Here is a 21,332-nt window from a genome sequence, read left to right as displayed (position 1 = left end):
ACCGGTGTGTTGGTTATCACAGGGACAGATAGGAGTGCTGGTTATCACAGGGTCAGACAGGTGTGCTGGTTATCACAGGGACAGAGAGGTGTGGTGGCTATAACAGGGACAGACAGGTGTGCTGGTTATCTGAGGAACAGACAGGTGTGCTGGTTATCACAGTGAGCGAAAGGTGTTCTGGATATCACAGGAACAGACATGTGTGCTGGCTATCACAGGGAATGACAGGTGTCCTGGTTATCACAGGGGCAAAGAGGTGCGCTGGTTATCACAGGGACAGACAGGTGTCCTGGTTATCACAGGGGCAGACAGGTGCCCTCGTTATCACAAGGACAAACAGGTGTGCGGGATATCACAGAGACAGACAGGTGTGCTGGTTATAACAGAGACAGACAGGTGTGCTGGTTATCACAGAGACAGACAGGTGTGTTTGTTATCACAGGGACAGATAGGAGTGCTGGTTATCACAGGGACAGACAGGTGTGCTGGTTATCACAGGTACAGACCGGTGTGCTGGCTAAAACAGGGATAGACAGGTGTGCTAGCTATCACAGGGACAGACAGGCGTGGTGGTTATCACAGGGACAGACACGTGTCCTGGTTATCGCAAGGACAAACAGGTGTGCGGGATATCACAGAGACAGACAGGTGTGCTGGTTATAACAGGGACAGACAGGTGTGCTGGTTATCACAGGGACGGACAGGTGTGTTGGTTATTACAGGGACAGATAGGAGTGCTAGTTCTCACAGGGACAGGCAGGTGTGCTGGTTATCACAGGGACAGACAGGTGTGCTGGCTATTGCAGGGACAGACAGGTGTCCTGGTTATCTGAGGGACAGACAGGTGTGCTGGTTATGACAGTGAGAGAAAGGTGTTCTGGATATCACAGGAGCAGACAGGTGTGCTAGTTATCACAGGGACAGACAGGTGTCTTGGTTATCAAAGGGACAGTCAGTTGTTCTGGCTATCCCAGAGACAGGCAGGTGTGCTGGCTATCACAGGGACAGACAGGAGTCCTGGTTATCACAGGGACAGACAGGTGTCTTGGTTATCACCGTGACAGACAGGTGTTCTCGCTATCACAGAGACAGACAGGTGTGATGGCTATCACAGGGACAGAGAGGTGTGCTGGTTATCACAGGGACAGACAGGTGTGCTGGTTATCCCAGTTACAGACAGGTGTGCTGGCTATCACAGGGACAGACAGGTGTGCTGGTTATCACAGGGACAGACAGGAGTCCTGGTTATCACAAGGACAAACAGGTGTGCGGAATATCACAGGAACAGACATGTGTGCTGGCTATCACAGGGAATGACAAGTGTCCTGGTTATCACAGGGGCAGACAGATGTGCTGATTATCACAGGGACAGACAGGTGTGTTGGTTATCACAGGGAGAGATAGGAGTGCTGGTTATCACAGGGACAGACAGGTGTGCTGGTTATCACAGTGAGAGAAAGGTGTTCTGGATATCACAGGAACAGGCATGTGTGCTGGCTATGACAGGGAATGACAGGTGCCCTGGTTATCACAGGGGCAGACAGGTGTGCTGGTTATCACAGGGACAGACAGGTGTACTGGTTATCACATGGGCAGACAGGTGTCCTGGTTATCACAAGGACAAACAGGTGTGCAGGATATCACAGAGACAGACAGGTGTGCTGGTTATAACAGGGACAGACAGGTGTGCTGGTTATCACAGACAGACAGGTGTGTTGGTTATCACAGGAACATATAGGAGTGCTGGTTATCACAGGGACAGACAGATGTGCTGGTTATCACAGGTACAGACAGGTGTGCTGTCTATAACATGGACAGACAGGTGTGCTAGCTATCACAGGGACAAACAGGCGTGCTGGTTATCACAGGGACAGACAGGTGTCCTGGTAATCACAAGAACAAACAGGTGTGCGGGATATCACAGAGACAGACAGGTGTGCTGGTTATAACAGGGACAGACAGGTGTGCTGGTTATCACAGGGACAGACAGGTGTGTTGGTTATCACAGGGACAGATAGGAGTGCTGGTTATCACAGGGACAGACAGGTGTGCTGGCTATAACAGGAACAGACAGGTGTGCTGGTTATCACAGAGACAGACAGGTGTATTGGTTATCACAGGGACAGACAGGAGTTCTGGTTATCACAGAGACAGACAGGTGTGCTGGTTATAACAGGGACAGACAGGTGTGCTGGCTATCACAGGGAATGACAGGTGTCCTGGTTATCACAGGGGCAGACAGGTGTGCTAGTTATCACAGGGACGGACAGGTGTCTTGGGTATCACAGGGACAGACAGGTGTTCTGGCTATCACAGAGACAGGCAGATGTGCTGGCTATCACAGGGACAGAGAGGTGTGCTGGTTGTCACAGGGACAGACAGGTGTGCTGGTTATCCCAGTTACAGACAGGTGTGCTGTCTATCACAGGGACAGACATGTGTGCTGGTTATCACAGCGGCAGACAGATGTGCTGGTTATCACAGTGACAGACAGGTGATCAGGCTATCACAGGGACGGACAGGTGTGCTGGCTATCACAGGGACAGACAGGTGTCCTGGTTATTACAGGAACAAACAGGTGTGCTGGTTATCACAGCGGCAGACAGATGTGCTGGTTATCACAGTGACAGACAGGTGATCAGGCTATCACAGGGACGGACAGGTGTGCTGTTTATCACAGAGATAGACAGTGTGCAGGCTATCACAGGCAGAGACAGGTGTGCTAGTTATCACAGGGACAGACAGGTGAGTTGGTTATCACAGTGACAGGCAGGTGTTCAGGCTATAACAGGAACAAACAGATGTGCTGGCTATCACAGGGACAGACAGGTGTGCTGGCTATCAAAGGTATAGACAGGTGTGCAGGCTATCACAGGGACAGACAGGTGTGCTGGCTATAACAAGGACAGGCAGGTGTGTCGGTTATCAAATGGACAGACAGGTGTGCTCGTTATCACAGGAACAGACAGGTGTGCTGGCTGTCACAGGCAGAGGCAGGTGTGCTGGTTATTACAGGGACAGACAGGTGAGTTGATTATCACAGTGACAGGCAGGTGTTCTGGCTATCAAAGGGACAGACAGATGTGCTGGCTATCGCAGGGACAGACAGGTGTGCTAGCTAGAACAGGGATAGACAGGTGTGCAGGCTATCACAGGGACAGAGAGGTGTGCTGTTTATCACAGGGACAGACAGGTGTTTTGGGTATAACAGGGACAGACAGGTGTGCTGGCTTTCACAGAGACAGACAGGTGTGTTGTTTATCAGAGTGACAGAGGGGTGATCTGGCTATCAAAGGGACGGACAGGTGTGCTGGGCATCACAGACACAGACTGGTGTCCTGGTTATCACAGGTATAAGCAGGTGTGCTTGTTATCACAGAGATAGACAGGTTTTCTGGCTTTCCCAGGGGCAGAGAGGTGTGCTGGATATCACATTGACAGATAGGTGTGCTGGTTATCACAGTGACAGACAGGTGTGCTGGTTATCACAGGGACAAACAGGTGTTCTGGCTGTTACAAGGACAGACAGGTATGCTGGCTATCACAGGGACAGACAGGTGCGCTGACTATCACAGGGATAGACACGTGTGCTGGCTATCACATGGACAGACAGGTGTGCGGGTTATCACAAGGACAGACAGGTGTGCTGATTATTACAGGGACAGACAGGTATTCTGGCTTTCACATGGACAGACAGGTGCGCTGACTATCACAGGGATAGACACGTGTGCTGGCTATCACATGGACAGACAGGTGTGCTGGTTATCTCAAGGACAGACAGGTGTGCTGATTATTACAGGGACAGACAGGTATTCTGGCTTTCACATGGACAGACAGGTGTGCTGGAAATCACAGGGAATTACAGGTATGCTGGCTATCACAGGGACATGCATGTGTTCTGGCTATCACAGGGACAGACAGGTGTGCTTGCTATCACAGGGACAGACAGGTGTGCTGGCTATCTCAAGGACAAACAGGTATTCTGGCTATTACAGGGACAGACAGGTGTGCTGGCTATCACAGGGGCAGCAGGTGTGTTGGCTATCACAGGGATACACAGGTGTACTGGTTATCACAGGGACAGACAGGTGTGCTGGTTATCACAGTTACAGACAGGTGTGCTGGCTATAACATGGACAGAGACGTGTGGTGATTACACAGGGACAGACAGATGTGCTGGTTATCGCAAGGACAGACAGTTGTGCTGGTTATCAGAGGGACAGACAGGTGTGCTGGTTATCACTGGGACAGACAGGTGTTCTGGCTATCACCGGGACGGACATGTGTGTTGGCTATCACAGGACAGACAGGTGTACTGGTTATGACAGGGACAGACAGGTGTGCTGGATATCACTTAGACGGACCGATGTGCTGGTTATCACAGGACAGACAGGTGTGCTGGTTATCATAGGGGCAGACAGGTGTTCCGGCTATCACAGGGACAGACATGAGTGCAGGCTATCACAGGAGCAGACAGGTGTTCTGGCTATTGCAGGGACAGACAGGTATGTTGGCTATCACAGGGACAGACAGGTGTGCTGGCTATAACAGGGACAGGCAGGTGTGCTGGCTATCACAGGGACAGACAGGTGTGCTGGCTATCACAGAGATAGTCAGGTGTGCTGGCTAACACAGGGACAGACAGGTGTGCTGGCTATCACAGAGGCAGACAGGTGTGCTGGCTATCGTAGGAAGAGACAGGTGTTCTGGCTATCATAGGGAGAGACAGTTGTGCTGGCTATCATAGGGAGAGACAGGTGTGCTCGCTATAACAGTTACAGACAGGTGTGCTGGCTCTCACAGGGACAGACAGGTGTGCTAGCTATCACAGGGATAGACAGGTGTGCTCGTTATCACAGGACAGACAGGTGTGCTTGTTATCACAGGGACAGACAGGTGTGCTAGCTATAACAGGGACAGACAAGTGTTCTGGTTATGACAGGGACAGACACGTGTGCTGATTATTACAGGGATAGATAGGTATTCTGGCTTTAAAAGGGACAGACAGGTGTGTTGGATATCACAGGGACAGATAGGTATGCTGGTTATCACAGGGACAGAGAGGTGTGCTGGCTATCACAGAGATAGACAGGTGTGCTGGCTGTTATAGGGAGAGACAGGTGTTCTGGCTATCATAGGGAGAGACAGGTGTGCTGGCTATCATAGGGAGAGACAGGTGTGCTGGCTATCATAGGGAGAGACAGGTGTGCTGGCTATAGCGCAGTCAGGTGTGCTAGCTATCACAGGGATAGACAGGTGTGCTGGCTATCACAGGGATAGGCAGGTGTGCTGGCTATCACAGGGACAGACAGGTGTGCTGGCTATCAGAGGGACAGACATGTTTGCTGGTTATCAGAGGGACAGACAAGTGTGCTGGCTATCACAGGGATAGACAGGTGTGCTGGGTATCACAGGGACACACAGGTGTGCTAGTTATCACAGGGACAGACAGGTGTGCTGGTTATCACAGGGACAGACAGGTGTGCTGGCTATAATAGGGACAGACAGGTGTGCTGGTTATCACAGGGACACACAGGTGTGCTGATTATTACAGGGACAGACAGGTATTCTGGCTGTTACAGGGACAGACAGGCGTGCTGTATATCACAGGGACAGACAGGTATGCTGGTTATCACAGGGACAGACAGGTGTTCTGGCTATAACAGGGACAGACAGGTGTGCTGGTTATCACAGGGACGCACAGGTGTGCTGACTATCACAGGGACAGACATGTGCTGGCTATCACAAAGACAGACAGGTGGTCGTCAAAATTTTATCTTTTCGGGAACAAATCTATAGATTTTCTGAAGAACAGAATCACTACTGTGAATTACTAATAGAAGATTTCTATAGAAATGCTACATTTCTGTATTATATCATTTCAAAGCAAATTGACTTGAATATTTATTTGTAAGGTAATACTAAATCTCTATGTGATATATGTCAAAAAAAAAATCCAAGCATTTTGAAAAAAAGCTTTCATTTTTCAAAACCCGTCTTGGTCAAATGGAAATTTCGGATGTACACTTTCCCGAGCTGGCGAAGGTCATTAGTGAGCATGTGAATCATGTGAATCATTTGATGAATATGCTGCTGCTACTGACTCGTTACCTGAAAAATACAGTGAAAGGCTCACTGACCTTAAGAATCATAACTTCACACTGAAATTAACACTTCACCGTCACCTGTTGATGTCTTCCAGGTCCTTAAAGAACTACAGACGGAACTGACTGAGCTCTTAGAAGGTAACACTTTAAAGTTCCTGTTTGATGCTATGAAAGATCCAGTTGATATATGGAAAATACAATAAAATACCAACGTATGCGTGTGTGATAATTTATTTACGTACTTATTGTTCTCAATAGTGTTATTCTATATATATGTATTATGTCTGTACAAGATATGCTCTCAATAAAATATAAAAAAAATAAAATAAAATACCCACATCTACGGCAACATGCACGACAAATACTGTCTTGTCTCAACCACTTATTATTGCGACTCCACATTTTCCTACCTAACCCAGATCAAGACGACCTTAAGGTCCCAAATGACATATACGCACCTGAAGGATCAGCTGAAACTCAAAATGCTTTCCCACACAAAGTAGTCACAACAGTCGTTAAAGGGTTAGTTAACGTTATATTTAAAAAAATAATATTTTTCTTGAAGTTATTATATAATAATTAACTTTTTACAAAATAATAACATTATTGCAGTATATGTAATCAAAATTTCTTGAATGCGGCCTGTTATATTACAGGTAACTTTAATATGGTCTTCCAGCATAAAAAGGTTCCCATCCTGGACTACTTTTGTAGCTAAAGGTCAAAAACATCATTTACATACTGAAGCTAAATAGAAGTGTGACCCCCCAATGGTAGGAAATGGAATAGTTTCGAAATGCACCATTAATAATAATAATGAAAATAACTTCTATTAGCCGGGTGTATAATTTAATATGTGAAAATTATCATAAAAATTATAGGATTTGAAAATTTACCAAAATAATGTAAAATGGAGTTAGTAACCGTATCGTTGACTTAAAGATTTATATGTGTATATTTTTTAATTTCACGTACTTGCATAAAAAATCTTACATATACTTTTCTTACAGCAAGTCAAATTCATTAATATCTTTTTCGTTGTAAGATAAAACAAATTAGTTGAGTCTGAGTATCATAATTCAAAGAATCATATTTTTACAATAAATTTCTCTCAAACTCTTATTGAGTTAATTTTTAAGTAAGCATTATATTCATTAATTGGTTACCATGATTATTATTTTACATTATTATTCTTAATTAATACTAACATTCTCAGACATGATGGTAGTCAGGTGATTATACTGGCTCATCTGGTGGAAGCATATGCGTACACTGGCACATCTGGTAGAAACATATGCGTATACTGGCTCATCTAGTGGAAGCATATGCGTATATACTTATCCAGGAAAGTCTACATCTGAGACACGATGGCTGGGTAAGCCTGGAGCTGCTGACCCCAGGTTACCTCATATTCAGGTTGTTTATGCTGCAAATGTGGCGAAATTTCTCCCATGGGTTTATTAAATTCACTTTCATCATACGAACTGTGGAGCTATGGTATATTGATGTTATGCTTCCGAAAACATTTTTCTTATTTTCTGTCAAATGCCCTAGCTCTGGACCAGCGATGCTTTGGACCGGCAGTTGGTGGCTTGTGGACCGGCAGTGGTCCGTGGACCATCATTTTAAGAAGAATCGCTCTAAATATAAAACATGTTTTTCGTCAAACTTATACCAGTTTTAGAAAGCTACACACAAATAACCCGCACTTAGGAAACTGAACTTATGGTGACGGTTAGGTCTGACTTGGACCATCAACTAGTCACAAAGAAGCAAGAAGGTTGATGATAATACGTATATTTGCCAGGAATGAAGTCTTGACATGTTTCTTTTCGCGATGGTGGCCCGTCACTGGCTCCCGAAGGAGTGTCGGAGTTTCTTCACGTGATGTTCCATTTACAGCCCTATGGCGGGAGCAGCTATATAACAAGGGCATAGTGAGCCTTCTTCAGCACACGTCGTGTAGCAGTTAATTATAATCGTTGCAGGCGCCCTGTAACGGATGTAAAGCACGTCTTTGGTTCAAGTGGTGTCTTCGGTCTTGTGTGTACGATGATGTGAGTCATTTCAAACTCAACAGACTTGTCAGTTACCTTCCCCAGTGTTACACAGAGCTCGTTAATAGGGTTCTTTGATGGAGTGATGGGAGCAAGGAAACAAGTGTTGACTGTTATGGAGGCGTATTATCGGTATACTTAGAGGAGCATAACCTTCACGTCTGCCCCATGCTGTGCCTAGTCGAAAACTGAGAGAGACCTGAGACCTAGCTGCGTGGGTCAGACGGGGGTCACGTGACTTAAGGTTTTGGTAACGGGGCCTGTCTATAAATGTTATGAAATGTATATATATATATATATATATATATATATATATATATAAGTATACTACATAAATAATACTATCGACACTCGTATGGAGTAGCAGAGGTGCTACTAGTGGTAGAGTCAGGGCCATGCACATGGTATATGAGGGCCAATGTTCTCGCTGGTACGAGTAACTGTTCCAAAACTGTTCCACTGATCTATTCCCCACAGTAGAGCCGCAGTCACAACACCCAAGTGATTCAGGAGGTTGTTGCTTCACTGTTCTTTTCTTCTTATATATCTTATACATTACTATTACTACTGCTGCCTCATTACTACTACTACAAATGCTACTATTACTATTATTACTACTACTGCTATTAGTGCCGCTAATTCTATGACGACCATCATTGACACTAATACTATTTCTATTGCTGTTACTATTTCTATCACTACTAATTCTACTGCTGCTACTACTACTACTACTACTACTACTACTACTACTACTACTACTAACTCCATTCTTTGCCTTTCCCTTTCGAATTATCTTCTGGTCTAATTTTCTCGCCACAGCTGTGACTTGACAGTGATCCAGAATGATTTACTGTCAAGTCACACTGTCAGGTTTGACTTATTGGTGAACTGTTCCAGCAACAGTACTGTGACATTTTTCCCCCACTCACTTGACTTAAATGACAACCTGAGGCAATGACAGAATTCAAGACAATGAATTGACTCGATGCAATGACCTGACTCAAGGTAACGATCTAACTCGATGCATTGCTGACTAGAAACGATGACCTGGCACGAAACAATAACTTGACTAAAAGAAACGATCTGACTCGAGGCAATGGTTTGGCCCATAGTAATGATCTTGGTGGAAACAATGATCATACTCGCAGCAGTGACCTGACCAAGGCAATAACCTGACTAGCAGTAATGACTTCGAAACAATAAAGACGAAATTATCACGACATACAAAATACTACTATCTCTAAACAGGGTACAAAAAATCAAGACAGAAGACACTAAAGGACTTAGAGAGGGTGGAAGAAGATGTAGTTTTTACCGGGGATGTATCAAGGACAAGGAGGTAGTGTTGGAAATTATACAACTGAATATTCTACAGCAAAATTATGAAGTATTTCTTCAATGATAAATAAGTGGAATAAATGAATAAAGAAACAACTTAGTGGATCAGAACTCTCAACGTGGATTCAAATATGGGTTTGACAAGGCTTAATCATGTAGGTTTGTCGCCAAGCAAGAGGCTGCAGTTCACAGCCTAGCAGACTTAAATATTAAGAACAACAACATAAACAACAACGATAACAAAAACATCAACATCAACGTGAAATACAATAGCAACAACAACGGCAACAATACTAACAACAATAACGGAAAATATGAGAAAATTTCTAAAGAACAGACTGGATATTACCTTAGTTTTATGAGAAGGAGCACCGGAGAACTCTGCTGCTCCTGAACGTAAGCTAATTGAAACTGGGCCACTGACTGACGTTGAAAACATTAAAAATTCTCCAGTTTACAAGAAGTGAAATAGTCAGGAAACATAAAACTGAAGATAAGCTTTACTTATTGGCAGTAGAAAAGAAAAAGCAACAGCACAGCACTAGGAAAAAATATATACAAGATAGAAATGGTAAACACTGCATTACCTCACAAATCTCTTACAGTTTTATGACAGTTATGGGAGAAAAAGGAGGTTTGAGAAGGATGCTTAGCACATAGAGTGGAGGTAATATGGAAACTCTCAGGCCAGTCCTCAACCTAACTGGACGGTGCTCTTAATGTAAACTGGAAGAGCGGCCTCCGGTATTGAATAGAAAAACAAGTGAAAAATAGTAAGATAGGAGGTAACAGACATCATTCAGGTATAAAAAATGACTCACCCAGGATCCATACTGATCCCCTGCTATACATAATATATACCTGCTATACATAATATATACCTGCTGGATATAAACACTCATATGTATCAATCTTGGTGGATGATATAAAAATAATTAGGAAGATAATGCCTGGCCAACATGGTCAGGAAAGAGGTTACCTGAATTTATTCGATACGAATGCTAAGTAATGAAAATAAAATAAGAATACAATGAGAAAGGTGAGGCTCCGTAATTAATTGCAAACACGAATGTTCATAGAAATTTTTTACCCCATACGTATATCCATAAATATTTATTAACTGCATATACAAAGCCAGCTAATCAAATAATTGCTTCACGTACGTCAAAAACCCTACATTTAGGAGAATATGTATGGATAAGGTAGGTAAAGCCCGTCTTGGAATATATATATCTGAAGGTTTGCAACAATACTGGTGCTGGTACCAAGAGAAAAGTCTTTGGGGGGCCTGAGGGAACATTATCTTTATATACAGAATATTCATGTTATTAAAAAGTATGGATAGGAACTGGCTGTTTGTAATGACAGGAGACAGCTGGAATTTGAAGATGTCCATGAGCAACCTGGACTTATGATGCACACTTATATTCTCATGGAAGCAGTAATCCATGGATGGGCGAAACATTTTCTTAAACTTTGCAACTACTGCTTGTGTCTTCATGGACTACATGTCGGTAGTCTTATACCACATGTTGTAACTCAGCGTTGTAAGTGAATCTGACTAGACGAAGTTGTGGCGGTGGGATTCACTGTACTCCGCTTTAGTATTTAATGTGATCGGACATTGAAAGGTATTATTTTTGTTATCTCAAGATAATTTACATAAAACTGTGAAACACTCATATGCTGCTCAGGATAACTGCATAACAGTTGTCAAATATATAGATGGAAAAATTTTGAAAGCAAGACGTTTTCAACGAATATTTGCCAAAAACTGGAATGTACATCTGTTTTGTTTTCCCAGAACTAAAATATTAATAAAAAAAGATACAAAATAGTTCATAGAGTTAATGGAAATGAGAAATAATGGAAGACTTAAAACATCAAATACGATATGTAACGTAAAAAATAATATACGAAAAATGGATATTTTTTAGTGTCTTCAACCTTGGCAAAGATGATTCAAATGTAAACTAAGGAAAAATGGAGTTGAAGGGATACCAGAAGTTATAAAAGGGAACCTTGTGAAAGCTTCACTAATGGGAAACTTTTAGCAAAATGTGTCAAAAAATTACTGAATATGGGATATGACGAGAATAGTTCTGCTCTTGTAGCTGTTAAAAGGTTATTAAGACCCTGGTGGTTTAGCGCTTAGTTTTGATTACAATAATAATAAAAGGTTATTGCAAGCATATAATTTCATACACCCATTTACATCCTTTTCTGCTTTAGCAACTGTGGGACCACATCTGTCTAGTGCGAGCTTGTGTGAACCACTGGAAGACCACCCCGTGGAGGGAAGTTGATGTTGAGAATATGGACATCGAGTGCAAGAAGTTTGCCAAGGACTTAAGAGGTAAGAAAGACAATATAATTATATATCTTAGTGTCCTTGTAATTCTGATGAAGATTAATGATGCATTTCGAATTCTTTAAATTCTGTCTTAGTCATTATTTCCACGTGAGGGTTTTAACCTGTCGACGACAAGTGTTTATTACAGTTCTGTTAATTCACTGATAATTAACCATAATGTCGACGCTTGAGTTTGCAGACTCTGTGGCTGTAAGGGATATATATATATATATATATATATATATATATATATATATATATATATATATATATATATATATATATATATATATATATATATATATATATATATATATATATATGTCGTGCCGAATATGTAAAACTGGTCAATTAGCAAGAACTCATTTAAAATTAAGTCCTTTCTAAAATTTTCTCCTATACGTTTAAAGATATATTCTTTTCATTAATGTTAATGTAAAAAATTATAATTTTGCTCCTAAAGAATCTTAGAAAATTTACCTAACCTTATTATAACAAGAGCAATTTATTTTAGCCTAACCCAACTAAATATATTTTAGATTTGTTTACAATAATTTAATACTAAACAAACACAGTGAAATATATTTTTTTCGTTAGGTTCAGAATGATTTTGGCGAAATTATTGCATACACAAATTTCCACTTGTCCTATATGGCAAGATGAACGTTGCTATTTAAGCCAAGATCGCAAGTTCTGCCTATTCGGCACGACAATATATATATATATATATATATATATATATATATATATATATATATATATATATATATATATATATATATATATATATATATATATATATATATATATGTGTGTGTGTGTGTGTGTGCTCACCTGTTTGTGGTTACAGGGGTCGAGTCTTATCTCCTGGCCCCGCCTCTTCACTGGTCGCTACTGGGTCCTCTCTCTCCCTGCTCCATGAGCTTTAGCAAACCTCGTCTTAAAACTATGTATGGTTCCCGCCTCCACTACGCCACTTTCTAGGCTATTCTACTGCCTGACAACTCTATGACTGAAGAAATACTTCCTAACATCCCTTTGACTCATCTGAGTCTTCAACTTCCAATTGTGACCTCTTGTTTCTGTGTCCCCTCCCTGGAACATACTGTCTTTGTCCACCTTGTCTATTCCACGCAGTATTTTATATGTGTACTCACCTATTTGTACTCACCTATTTGTGGTTGCAGGGGTCGAGTCTTAGCTCCTGGCCCTTCCTCTTCACTGGTTGCTACTGGGTCCTCTCTCTCCCTGTTCCATGAGCTTTATCAAACCTCGTCTTAAAACTACGTATGGTACTCCGCGCGCGCAAATGTGTGTGTGTGTGTGTCGTGCCTAATAGGTAAAACTGGTCAATTAGCAGAACTCGTTTATAATTTTGCACCAAAAGAATCTTAAAAAACGTACCTAACTTTATTATAAAAAGCGAAATTAATTTTAGCCTAATCCAACTAAATATATTTTAGATACGTTTACAATAATTTAATACTAAACAAACACAATGAAATATATTTTTTCGTTACGTTCAGAATGATTTTTACGAAATTATTGCATACACAAATTTTCGCTTGTCTTATATGGCAAGATGAGCGTTGCTATTTAAGCCAAGATCCCAAGTTTTATATATTCGGCACGACATATATATATATATATATATATATATATATATATATATATATATATATATATATATATGGTACTTTTGTTTAATAATTGTATGAAAGAGGGGAAGGTACCTAGGGATTGGCGGAGAGCATGTATAGTCCCTTTATATAAAGGGAAAGGGGACAAAAGAGACTGTAAAAATTATAGAGGAATAAGTTTACTGAGTATACCAGGAAAAGTGTACGGTAGGGTTATTATTGAAAGAATTAGAGGTAAGACAGAATGTAGGATTGCGGATGAGCAAGTAGGTTTCAGAGTGGGTAGGGGATGTGTTGATCAAGTGTTTACATTGAAGCATATATGTGAACAGTATTTAGATAAAGGTAGGGAAGTTTTTGTTGCATTTATGGATTTAGAAAAGGCCTATGATAGAGTGGATAGAGGAGCAATGTGGCAGATGTTGCAAGTATATGGAATAGGTGGTAAGTTATTAAATGCTGTAAAGAGTTTTTATGAGGATAGTGAGGCTCAGGTTAGGGTGTGTAGAAGAGAGGGAGAATACTTCCCGGTAAAAGTAGGTCTTAGACAGGGATGTGTTATGTCACCATGGTTGTTTAATATATTTATAGATGGGGTTGTAAAGGAAGTAAATGCTAGGGTGTTCGGGAGAGGGGTGGGATTAAATTTTGGGGAATCAAATTCAAAATGGGAATTGACACAGTTACTTTTTGCTGATGATACTGTGCTTATGGGAGATTCTAAAGAAAAATTGCAAAGGTTAGTGGATGAGTTTGGGAATGTGTGTAAAGGTAGAAAGTTGAAAGTGAACATAGAAAAGAGTAAGGTGATGAGGGTGTCAAATGATTTAGATAAAGAAAAATTGGATATCAAATTGGGGAGGAGGAGTATGGAAGAAGTGAATGTTTTCAGATACTTGGGAGTTGACGTGTCGGCGGATGGATTTATGAAGGATGAGGTTAATCATAGAATTGATGAGGGAAAAAAGGTGAGTGGTGCGTTGAGGTATATGTGGAGTCAAAAAACGTTATCTATGGAGGCAAAGAAGGGAATGTATGAAAGTATAGTAGTACCAACACTCTTATATGGGTGTGAAGCTTGGGTGGTAAATGCAGCAGCGAGGAGACGGTTGGAGGCAGTGGAGATGTCCTGTTTAAGGGCAATGTGTGGTGTAAATATTATGCAGAAAATTCGGAGTGTGGAAATTAGGAAAAGGTGTGGAGTTAATAAAAGTATTAGTCAGAGGGCAGAAGAGGGGTTGTTGAGGTGGTTTGGTCATTTAGAGAGAATGGATCAAAGTAGAATGACATGGAAAGCATATAAATCTATAGGGGAAGGAAGGCGGGGTAGGGGTCGTCCTCGAAAGGGTTGGAGAGAGGGGATAAAGGAGGTTTTGGGGGCAAGGGGCTTGGACTTCCAGCAAGCGTGCGTGAGCGTGTTAGATAGGAGTGAATGGAGACGAATGGTACTTGGCACCTGACGATCTGTTGGAGTGTGAGCAGGGTAATATTTAGTGAAGGGATTCAGGGAAACCGGTTATTTTCATATAGTCGGACTTGAGTCCTGGAAATGGGAAGTACAATGCCTGCACTTTAAAGGAGGGGTTTGGGATATTGGCAGTTTGGAGGGATATGTTGTGTATCTTTATATGTGTTTGCTTCTAGACTGTTGTATTCTGAGCACCTCTGCAAAAACAGTGATAATGTGTGAGTGTGGTGAAAGTGTTGAATGATGATAAAAGTATTTTCTTTTTGGGGATTTTCTTTCTTTTTTGGATCACCCTGCCTCGGTGGGAGACGGCCGACTTGTTGAAATATATATATATATATATATATATATATATATATATATATATATATATATATATATATATATATATATATATATATATATATATATATATATATATATAAACCGCAAATAAAAGAGAGAAGCTTACGACGACGTTTCGGTCCGACTTGGACCATTTACAAAGTCACACTAACCAGAAGTGGAGCAGGACGGCTATATATAGACAGGAAGAGGTGGTGGAGGTAGTAGTAGTAGTGGTAGTGGTAGTAGTAGTAGTAGAGGTAGTAGTAGTGGTAGTAGTGGGGAATAAGGAGGAGGAGCCAGTTAAATACAAAGAAAGGGGAGCACTGCAAGGGAGCTAGGTGCCCACAGAGGGAGAGCAAGTGCACAGAGGTGGGTGAAAGGGGAAGTGGTGAAATAAATAAAGAAGGAACAGAAACACGAGACAGAAGGAAGAAAGACAACCCAGAGGAGAAAAAGGAAAGAGGAAAGGGGAAGAGGGAGAAGAAAAAGAAAAAGAAAAAGAAAAAGAAAAAATGAGGAGTCAGGTTAAGTCACGGGTGTTCTGAAGTTTGGAACATTTTACAATGTAGTGGGAGACGAAGGCATCTACAGAGACGAAGCCAGGACTAAGATTCATACAAGGAAAGTTGTGTATTAGAGAGGATTCAACTAGACGGCGACTGTTCGAGTTGGAAGTAGGGAAGACAGTTTTAGCAGAAGACCACGTGACAGAAAAGAGCATTGTTAGTGTCGGCAAGCCTAAAACTATTTTTGTGCTCCCTAAGTCTGTCAGAAAGAGATCGACCAGTTTCTCCGAAGTATTGAAGAGGACAGGAGGAGCAAGAAATAGAGTAGACACCAGGAACATCTGTAGAGGGAGGAGAGGTATGAACGAGATTAGTGCGAAGAGTGTTAGTCTGGCGGAAGGTGAGCTTGATGTCTAAGGGACGGAGAGAATTGTTGAGATTAGAAAGACCGGAAATGTAGGGAAGGCAGAGGACAGAAGAGTTCCCAGGGGTAGAGAGTTTGGGAGAGAACAAATTACGTTTAGCACGTGAGAGGGCAGAATCTATGAAATGGGAAGGGTAGCCAAGACGAAAAAACGAATTGTGAAGAGTGGAAATTTCTGCTGGAAGGAACTGAGGATCACAGATGCGGAGGGCACGGAGAAAGATGGAGATAAGAACACTTTTCTTGACAGGGGAAGCATGATAGGAAAAGTAGTGAATGTGCATGCCGCTGTGCATAGGTTTTCGGTAAACGGAAACCTGTATCTGAGCGGTGGACATGGACATCAAGGAAAGGAAGCAAGGAATTCAGCTTTAAACTTAATGGAAGGGGCAAGATTATTAAGAGCTTCAAGAAAAGGTTGGAAGAGACCGGAGTCATGAGGCCAATGAGCAAAGATGTCATCCACATAGCGGAGCAAGAGTGAAGGTTGCACATCGATGGTAGGAAGAACAGTCTCGAAGTATTCCATGTAAAGGTTAGCAAGGACAGGAGAGAGAGATTTGTTTACAGTAATTTAATACTAAACAAACACAGTGAAATATATTTTTTTCGTTAGGTTCAGAATGATTTTGGCGAAATTATTGCATACACAAATTTTCACTTGTCCTATATGGCAAGATGAGCGTTGCTTTTTAAGCCAAGATCGCAAGTTTTGCCTATTCGGCACGACATATATATATATATATATATATATATATATATATATATATATATATATATATATATATATATATATATATATATATATATATATATATATATTTATATATATATATATATATATATATTTATATATATATATATATATATATATATTTATATATATATATATATATATATATATATATATTTATATATATATATATTTATATATATATATATACATATATATATATATATATATATATATATATATATATATATATATATATATATATATATATATATATATATATATATATATATATATATGTATATATATATATATATATATATATATATATATATATATATATATATATATATATATATATGAATATAATATAGGGAGGTACCACCTCTAGAACTGTTATGGGGACCCTCATCCTCAGAGAAAAGAATAAACTTGCTTCTGGGAAAACTCAAGATTCTCCTACCACCCCCTATATTATGCATATATATATTTTATTTAAAGACAAAATACATTGACAAAACATTCACAAAAATATGATACAAAGTAAAACAACATAGGTAACTCAGAGCTACATCTCGAATACTTCGTCCAGCTCCCCTGCGGTGGGCCGCGTGCCCAGAATGCTGCAGGCATTTCCTCTCTGGATCGCAACACTGAGTCTCTGAAAGAGGAAGCTGGTCGTCCTGTGGTCCTTGGTTTCTATGATGAGCTTTTCACCCAGCTCTTTGAGGAACTTTAGAGCACACTTGCCCCATGCTCCAAGGGTCTCCGACCCTATTGGAATGAAGTTATAGCAAGGGGGAAGGTCTTCATATTTTCGGATCTTCTGGGTCTCCCTGTGGCTGGCAGCTCCACCCCCTTCCACTACAGAGTATGGCAAGTAGGTGTCTGCCAATGTGGCAGCACAGGTGTAGTCCCAGGCAATCTGCTTTCCATCCTTCCAGGGTAGCATAGTGGCTCCATCAGGACGCTTTTGACTTCCATCAGACCTCTGTACTTGGGGTTCCCGTTGAGCTGGGCAACGGGCTGTGGCGAGGCTTCTCTTTATGATGTCATTGATCTCCTCATGTCTGGCATACTTCCCTTCTGCTGTGTGGCACACGAGACCATGGAGTTCGAATTGATCAGCTGTCGCCCTGCCGCAAATACACCTATGTTCGGTGAGGATGGGGGCGGCTAGGCGAAGAGCAACACCAATCCGAATGACCTGTGGGTCGAGACGGGTGCCCAGGGAGGAATTGGGAACAGCTAACAGGAAATCTCCAGAGTGTGGTGCCTTCACTGCCAGGAGACGAGCTTTGTTCTTTCCTGAAGCATTGGAGAGCATTGTGTTGGCGATTTTTTCCATGATCGGTTTGTCCCAGTGGGACTGTTTGTGCTGTTTAGGAGGAGCTGGTCTACTGGAGGAGTCTGTAAGGGTGTCCCACCGAATTGCTGCTTCAGTAAACCTGGGGTCTTGAGCTCCTACCAAGTCTCTCAAGCGTTCGGGCACTATCTTCTTGACTAATGCACTGGAAGCCAAACATGAAGACAGAAAAGCAGGTAAAGCAACATGCGTTGCTTTACGCACCCCTATACCTCCCAGTCGCACTGGGAGGGTTGCCTGATCCCATTGCTCATCCTCTAGTGACAGGTTCAGTGCCTTCTTAAAAGTTGATCTCAGGTGTGCATCATATTCATCAAGTGTTGGGTTGTCAAAAGAGGGTGCACACCTCAAGAAGTAAGTGAGTCTTGGCATAGTAAGACACCTTGTGAGGAGATACAGAGCATCATGGGCATCAAGATCGCTTATTCTCTCCTCCATTCTCATAAGGTCATTCAATTTGTCCCTGAGGACAGTATCGATGGCCTGGTGACCCAGCGGTGCCCCCAAGAGGGTACTGTTGGACGGAGTTGTAGTTGAGATTTCCGGGAGGATTCTTCGAACAGCATTGATTATTTCCTGGTTCGCTGTGATGATTTCACACTTAGAGGGATTGAGGATGAGTCCCAAGCCTTCTCCCTGTGTTTTCACCAGTTGTAGGTCCCCCACGAGGGGCTCTTCAGTACCTGCCAGAGTGCCGTCATCCAGGTACCAGATATTGAGCTCACTGCGTAGGCTGGAAGTTAGTTCTCTTACTGCCAAGCAGAAGAGAAGTGGAGCAAGTGGGTCACCCTGCTGAACACCCTCTGATGATTGAATTTCATGTTCTCCAAACAAAAGAATTGAGGGTTTTATATATATATATATATATATATATATATATATATATATATATATATATATATATATATATATATATATATATATATATATATATATATATATAATGTCGTGCCGAATAGACAGAATTTGCGATCTTGGCTTAAATAGCAACGCTCATCTTGCCATATAGGACAAGCAAAAATTTGTGTATGCAATAATTTAGCCAAAATCATTCTGAACCTAGCGAGAAAAATATGTTTCACTGTGTTTGTTTAGTATTAAATTATTGTAAACAAATCTAAATTATATTTAGTTGGGTAAGGCTAAAATAAATTGTTCTTGTTATAATAAGGTTAGGTAAGTTTTCTAAGTTCCTTTTGGTGCAAAATTATAAATTTTTACATTAACATTAATGAAAAAAATATATCTTTAAACGTATGAGAGTAAATTTTCGAAAGGACTTAATTTTAAATGAGTTCTTGCTAATTGACCAGTTTTACATATTCGGCACGACATATATATATATACATATACATATATATACATATATATATATATATATATATATATATATATATATATATATATATAAAAATATATAGACATATATATATATATATATATAAATATATATATATAGAAATATAGATATATATATATATATATATATATATATATATATATATGTGTGTGTGTGTGTGTGTGTGTGTGTGTGTGTACTCACCTAATTGTACTCACCTAATTGTGGTTGCAGGGGTCGAGACTCAGCTCCTGGCCCCGCCTCTTCACTGATCGCTACTGGATCCTCTCTCTCTCTGCTTCCTGAGCTTTGTCATACCTCTTCTTAAAACTATGTATGGTTCCTGCCTCCACTACTTCACTTGCTAGGCTATTCCACTTGCTTACAACTCTATGACTGAAGAAATACTTCCTAACGTCCCTGTGACTCGTCTGAGTCTTCAGCTTCCAGTTGTGACCCCTTGTCCCTGTGTCCCCTCTCTGGAACATCCTATCTCTGTCCACCTTGTCTATTCCCCGCAGTATCTTGTATGTCGTTATCATGTCTCCCCTGACCCTTCTGTCCTCCAGTGTCGTCAGTCCGATTTCCCTTAACCTTTCCTCGTACGACATTCCCTTGAGCTCTGGGACTAGCCTTGTTGCAAACCTTTGTACTTTCTCTAACTTCTTGACGTGCTTGACCAGTGTGTGTGTGTTTGTGTGTGTGTGTGTGTGTGTGTGTGTGTGTGTGTGTGTGTGTGTGTGTCGTGCCGAATATGTAAAACTGGTCAATTAGCAAGAACTCATTTAAAATTACGTATTTTCTAAAAAAAATTTTCTATTATACGTTTAAAGATATATTTTTTTCATTAATGTTGATGTAAAAATTTATAACTTTGCACCAAAAGGAACTTAGAAAACTTACCTAACCTTATTATAACAAGCGCAATTTATTTTAGCCTAACCTAACTAAAATATATTTTAGATTTGTTTACAATAATTTAATACTAAACAAATACAGTGAAATGTGTTTTTCTCGTTAGATTCAGAAAGATTTTGGCGAAATTATTGCATACACAAATTTTCACTTGTCCTATATGGCAAGATGAGCGTTGCTATTTAAGCCAAGATCGCAAATTCTGTCTATTCGGCACGACATATATATATATATATATATATATATATATATATATATATATATATATATATATATATATATATATATATATATATATATATATATGCTGGTGTCTCTTTTTTCTGTCTCTTAAATACGCAAGAAAACGAGTGCATCTTACTACTTCTACTTACACTTTTAGGTCGCACTACATATACATGTAAACGCATTTGTATGCACACACATCTGAATTTTCATTTTTGTTTTATTGTTCTTATCTATTTCCTTTCATCTCCATGAGTAAGCGGAAAAGAATCTTTCCTCCTCAAGTCATGCATGTCGTAAGAGGCGACTAACAGGCCGGGAGCACTGTGATAGTAACCCCTTCTCCTGTATAAATTACTAAAAACAAGAAGAAAAAATGTATGAAGCTGGGATATTTGAATGTTGGTGGACGTATTGGAAATGATATGAAAGAGATCATTGCCAGTGTTATGAATGAAAATGTAGATGAATTGTTCAGAGAACCGACAAGTTGATAAATTAGACACATGTGCAACACTTGGGTATTGTGGAAAA

At 40.7% G+C, this 21,332-nt stretch overlaps 1 protein-coding gene across 1 annotated transcript in view; it reads left to right on the top strand.

Annotated features, from left to right (window-relative positions):
- The window catches only part of Dhc93AB (Dynein heavy chain at 93AB), a 646,785-nt gene that overhangs the window by 92,612 nt on the left and 532,841 nt on the right, over positions 1–21,332 (top strand). Inside the window, exon 11 of the mRNA XM_070089003.1 lies at positions 11,735–11,858. Within this exon, the coding sequence (XP_069945104.1) occupies positions 11,735–11,858 (124 nt within the window). The remainder of the gene's footprint in view (positions 1–11,734; positions 11,859–21,332) is intronic.

Source organism: Cherax quadricarinatus, chromosome 27, assembly GCF_038502225.1.
Source record: "Cherax quadricarinatus isolate ZL_2023a chromosome 27, ASM3850222v1, whole genome shotgun sequence".
NCBI classification, from domain to species: domain Eukaryota; kingdom Metazoa; phylum Arthropoda; class Malacostraca; order Decapoda; family Parastacidae; genus Cherax; species Cherax quadricarinatus.
The sequence above is the reverse complement of the archived record's forward strand: the minus strand, read 5'-3'. Positions and strand labels throughout refer to the sequence as shown.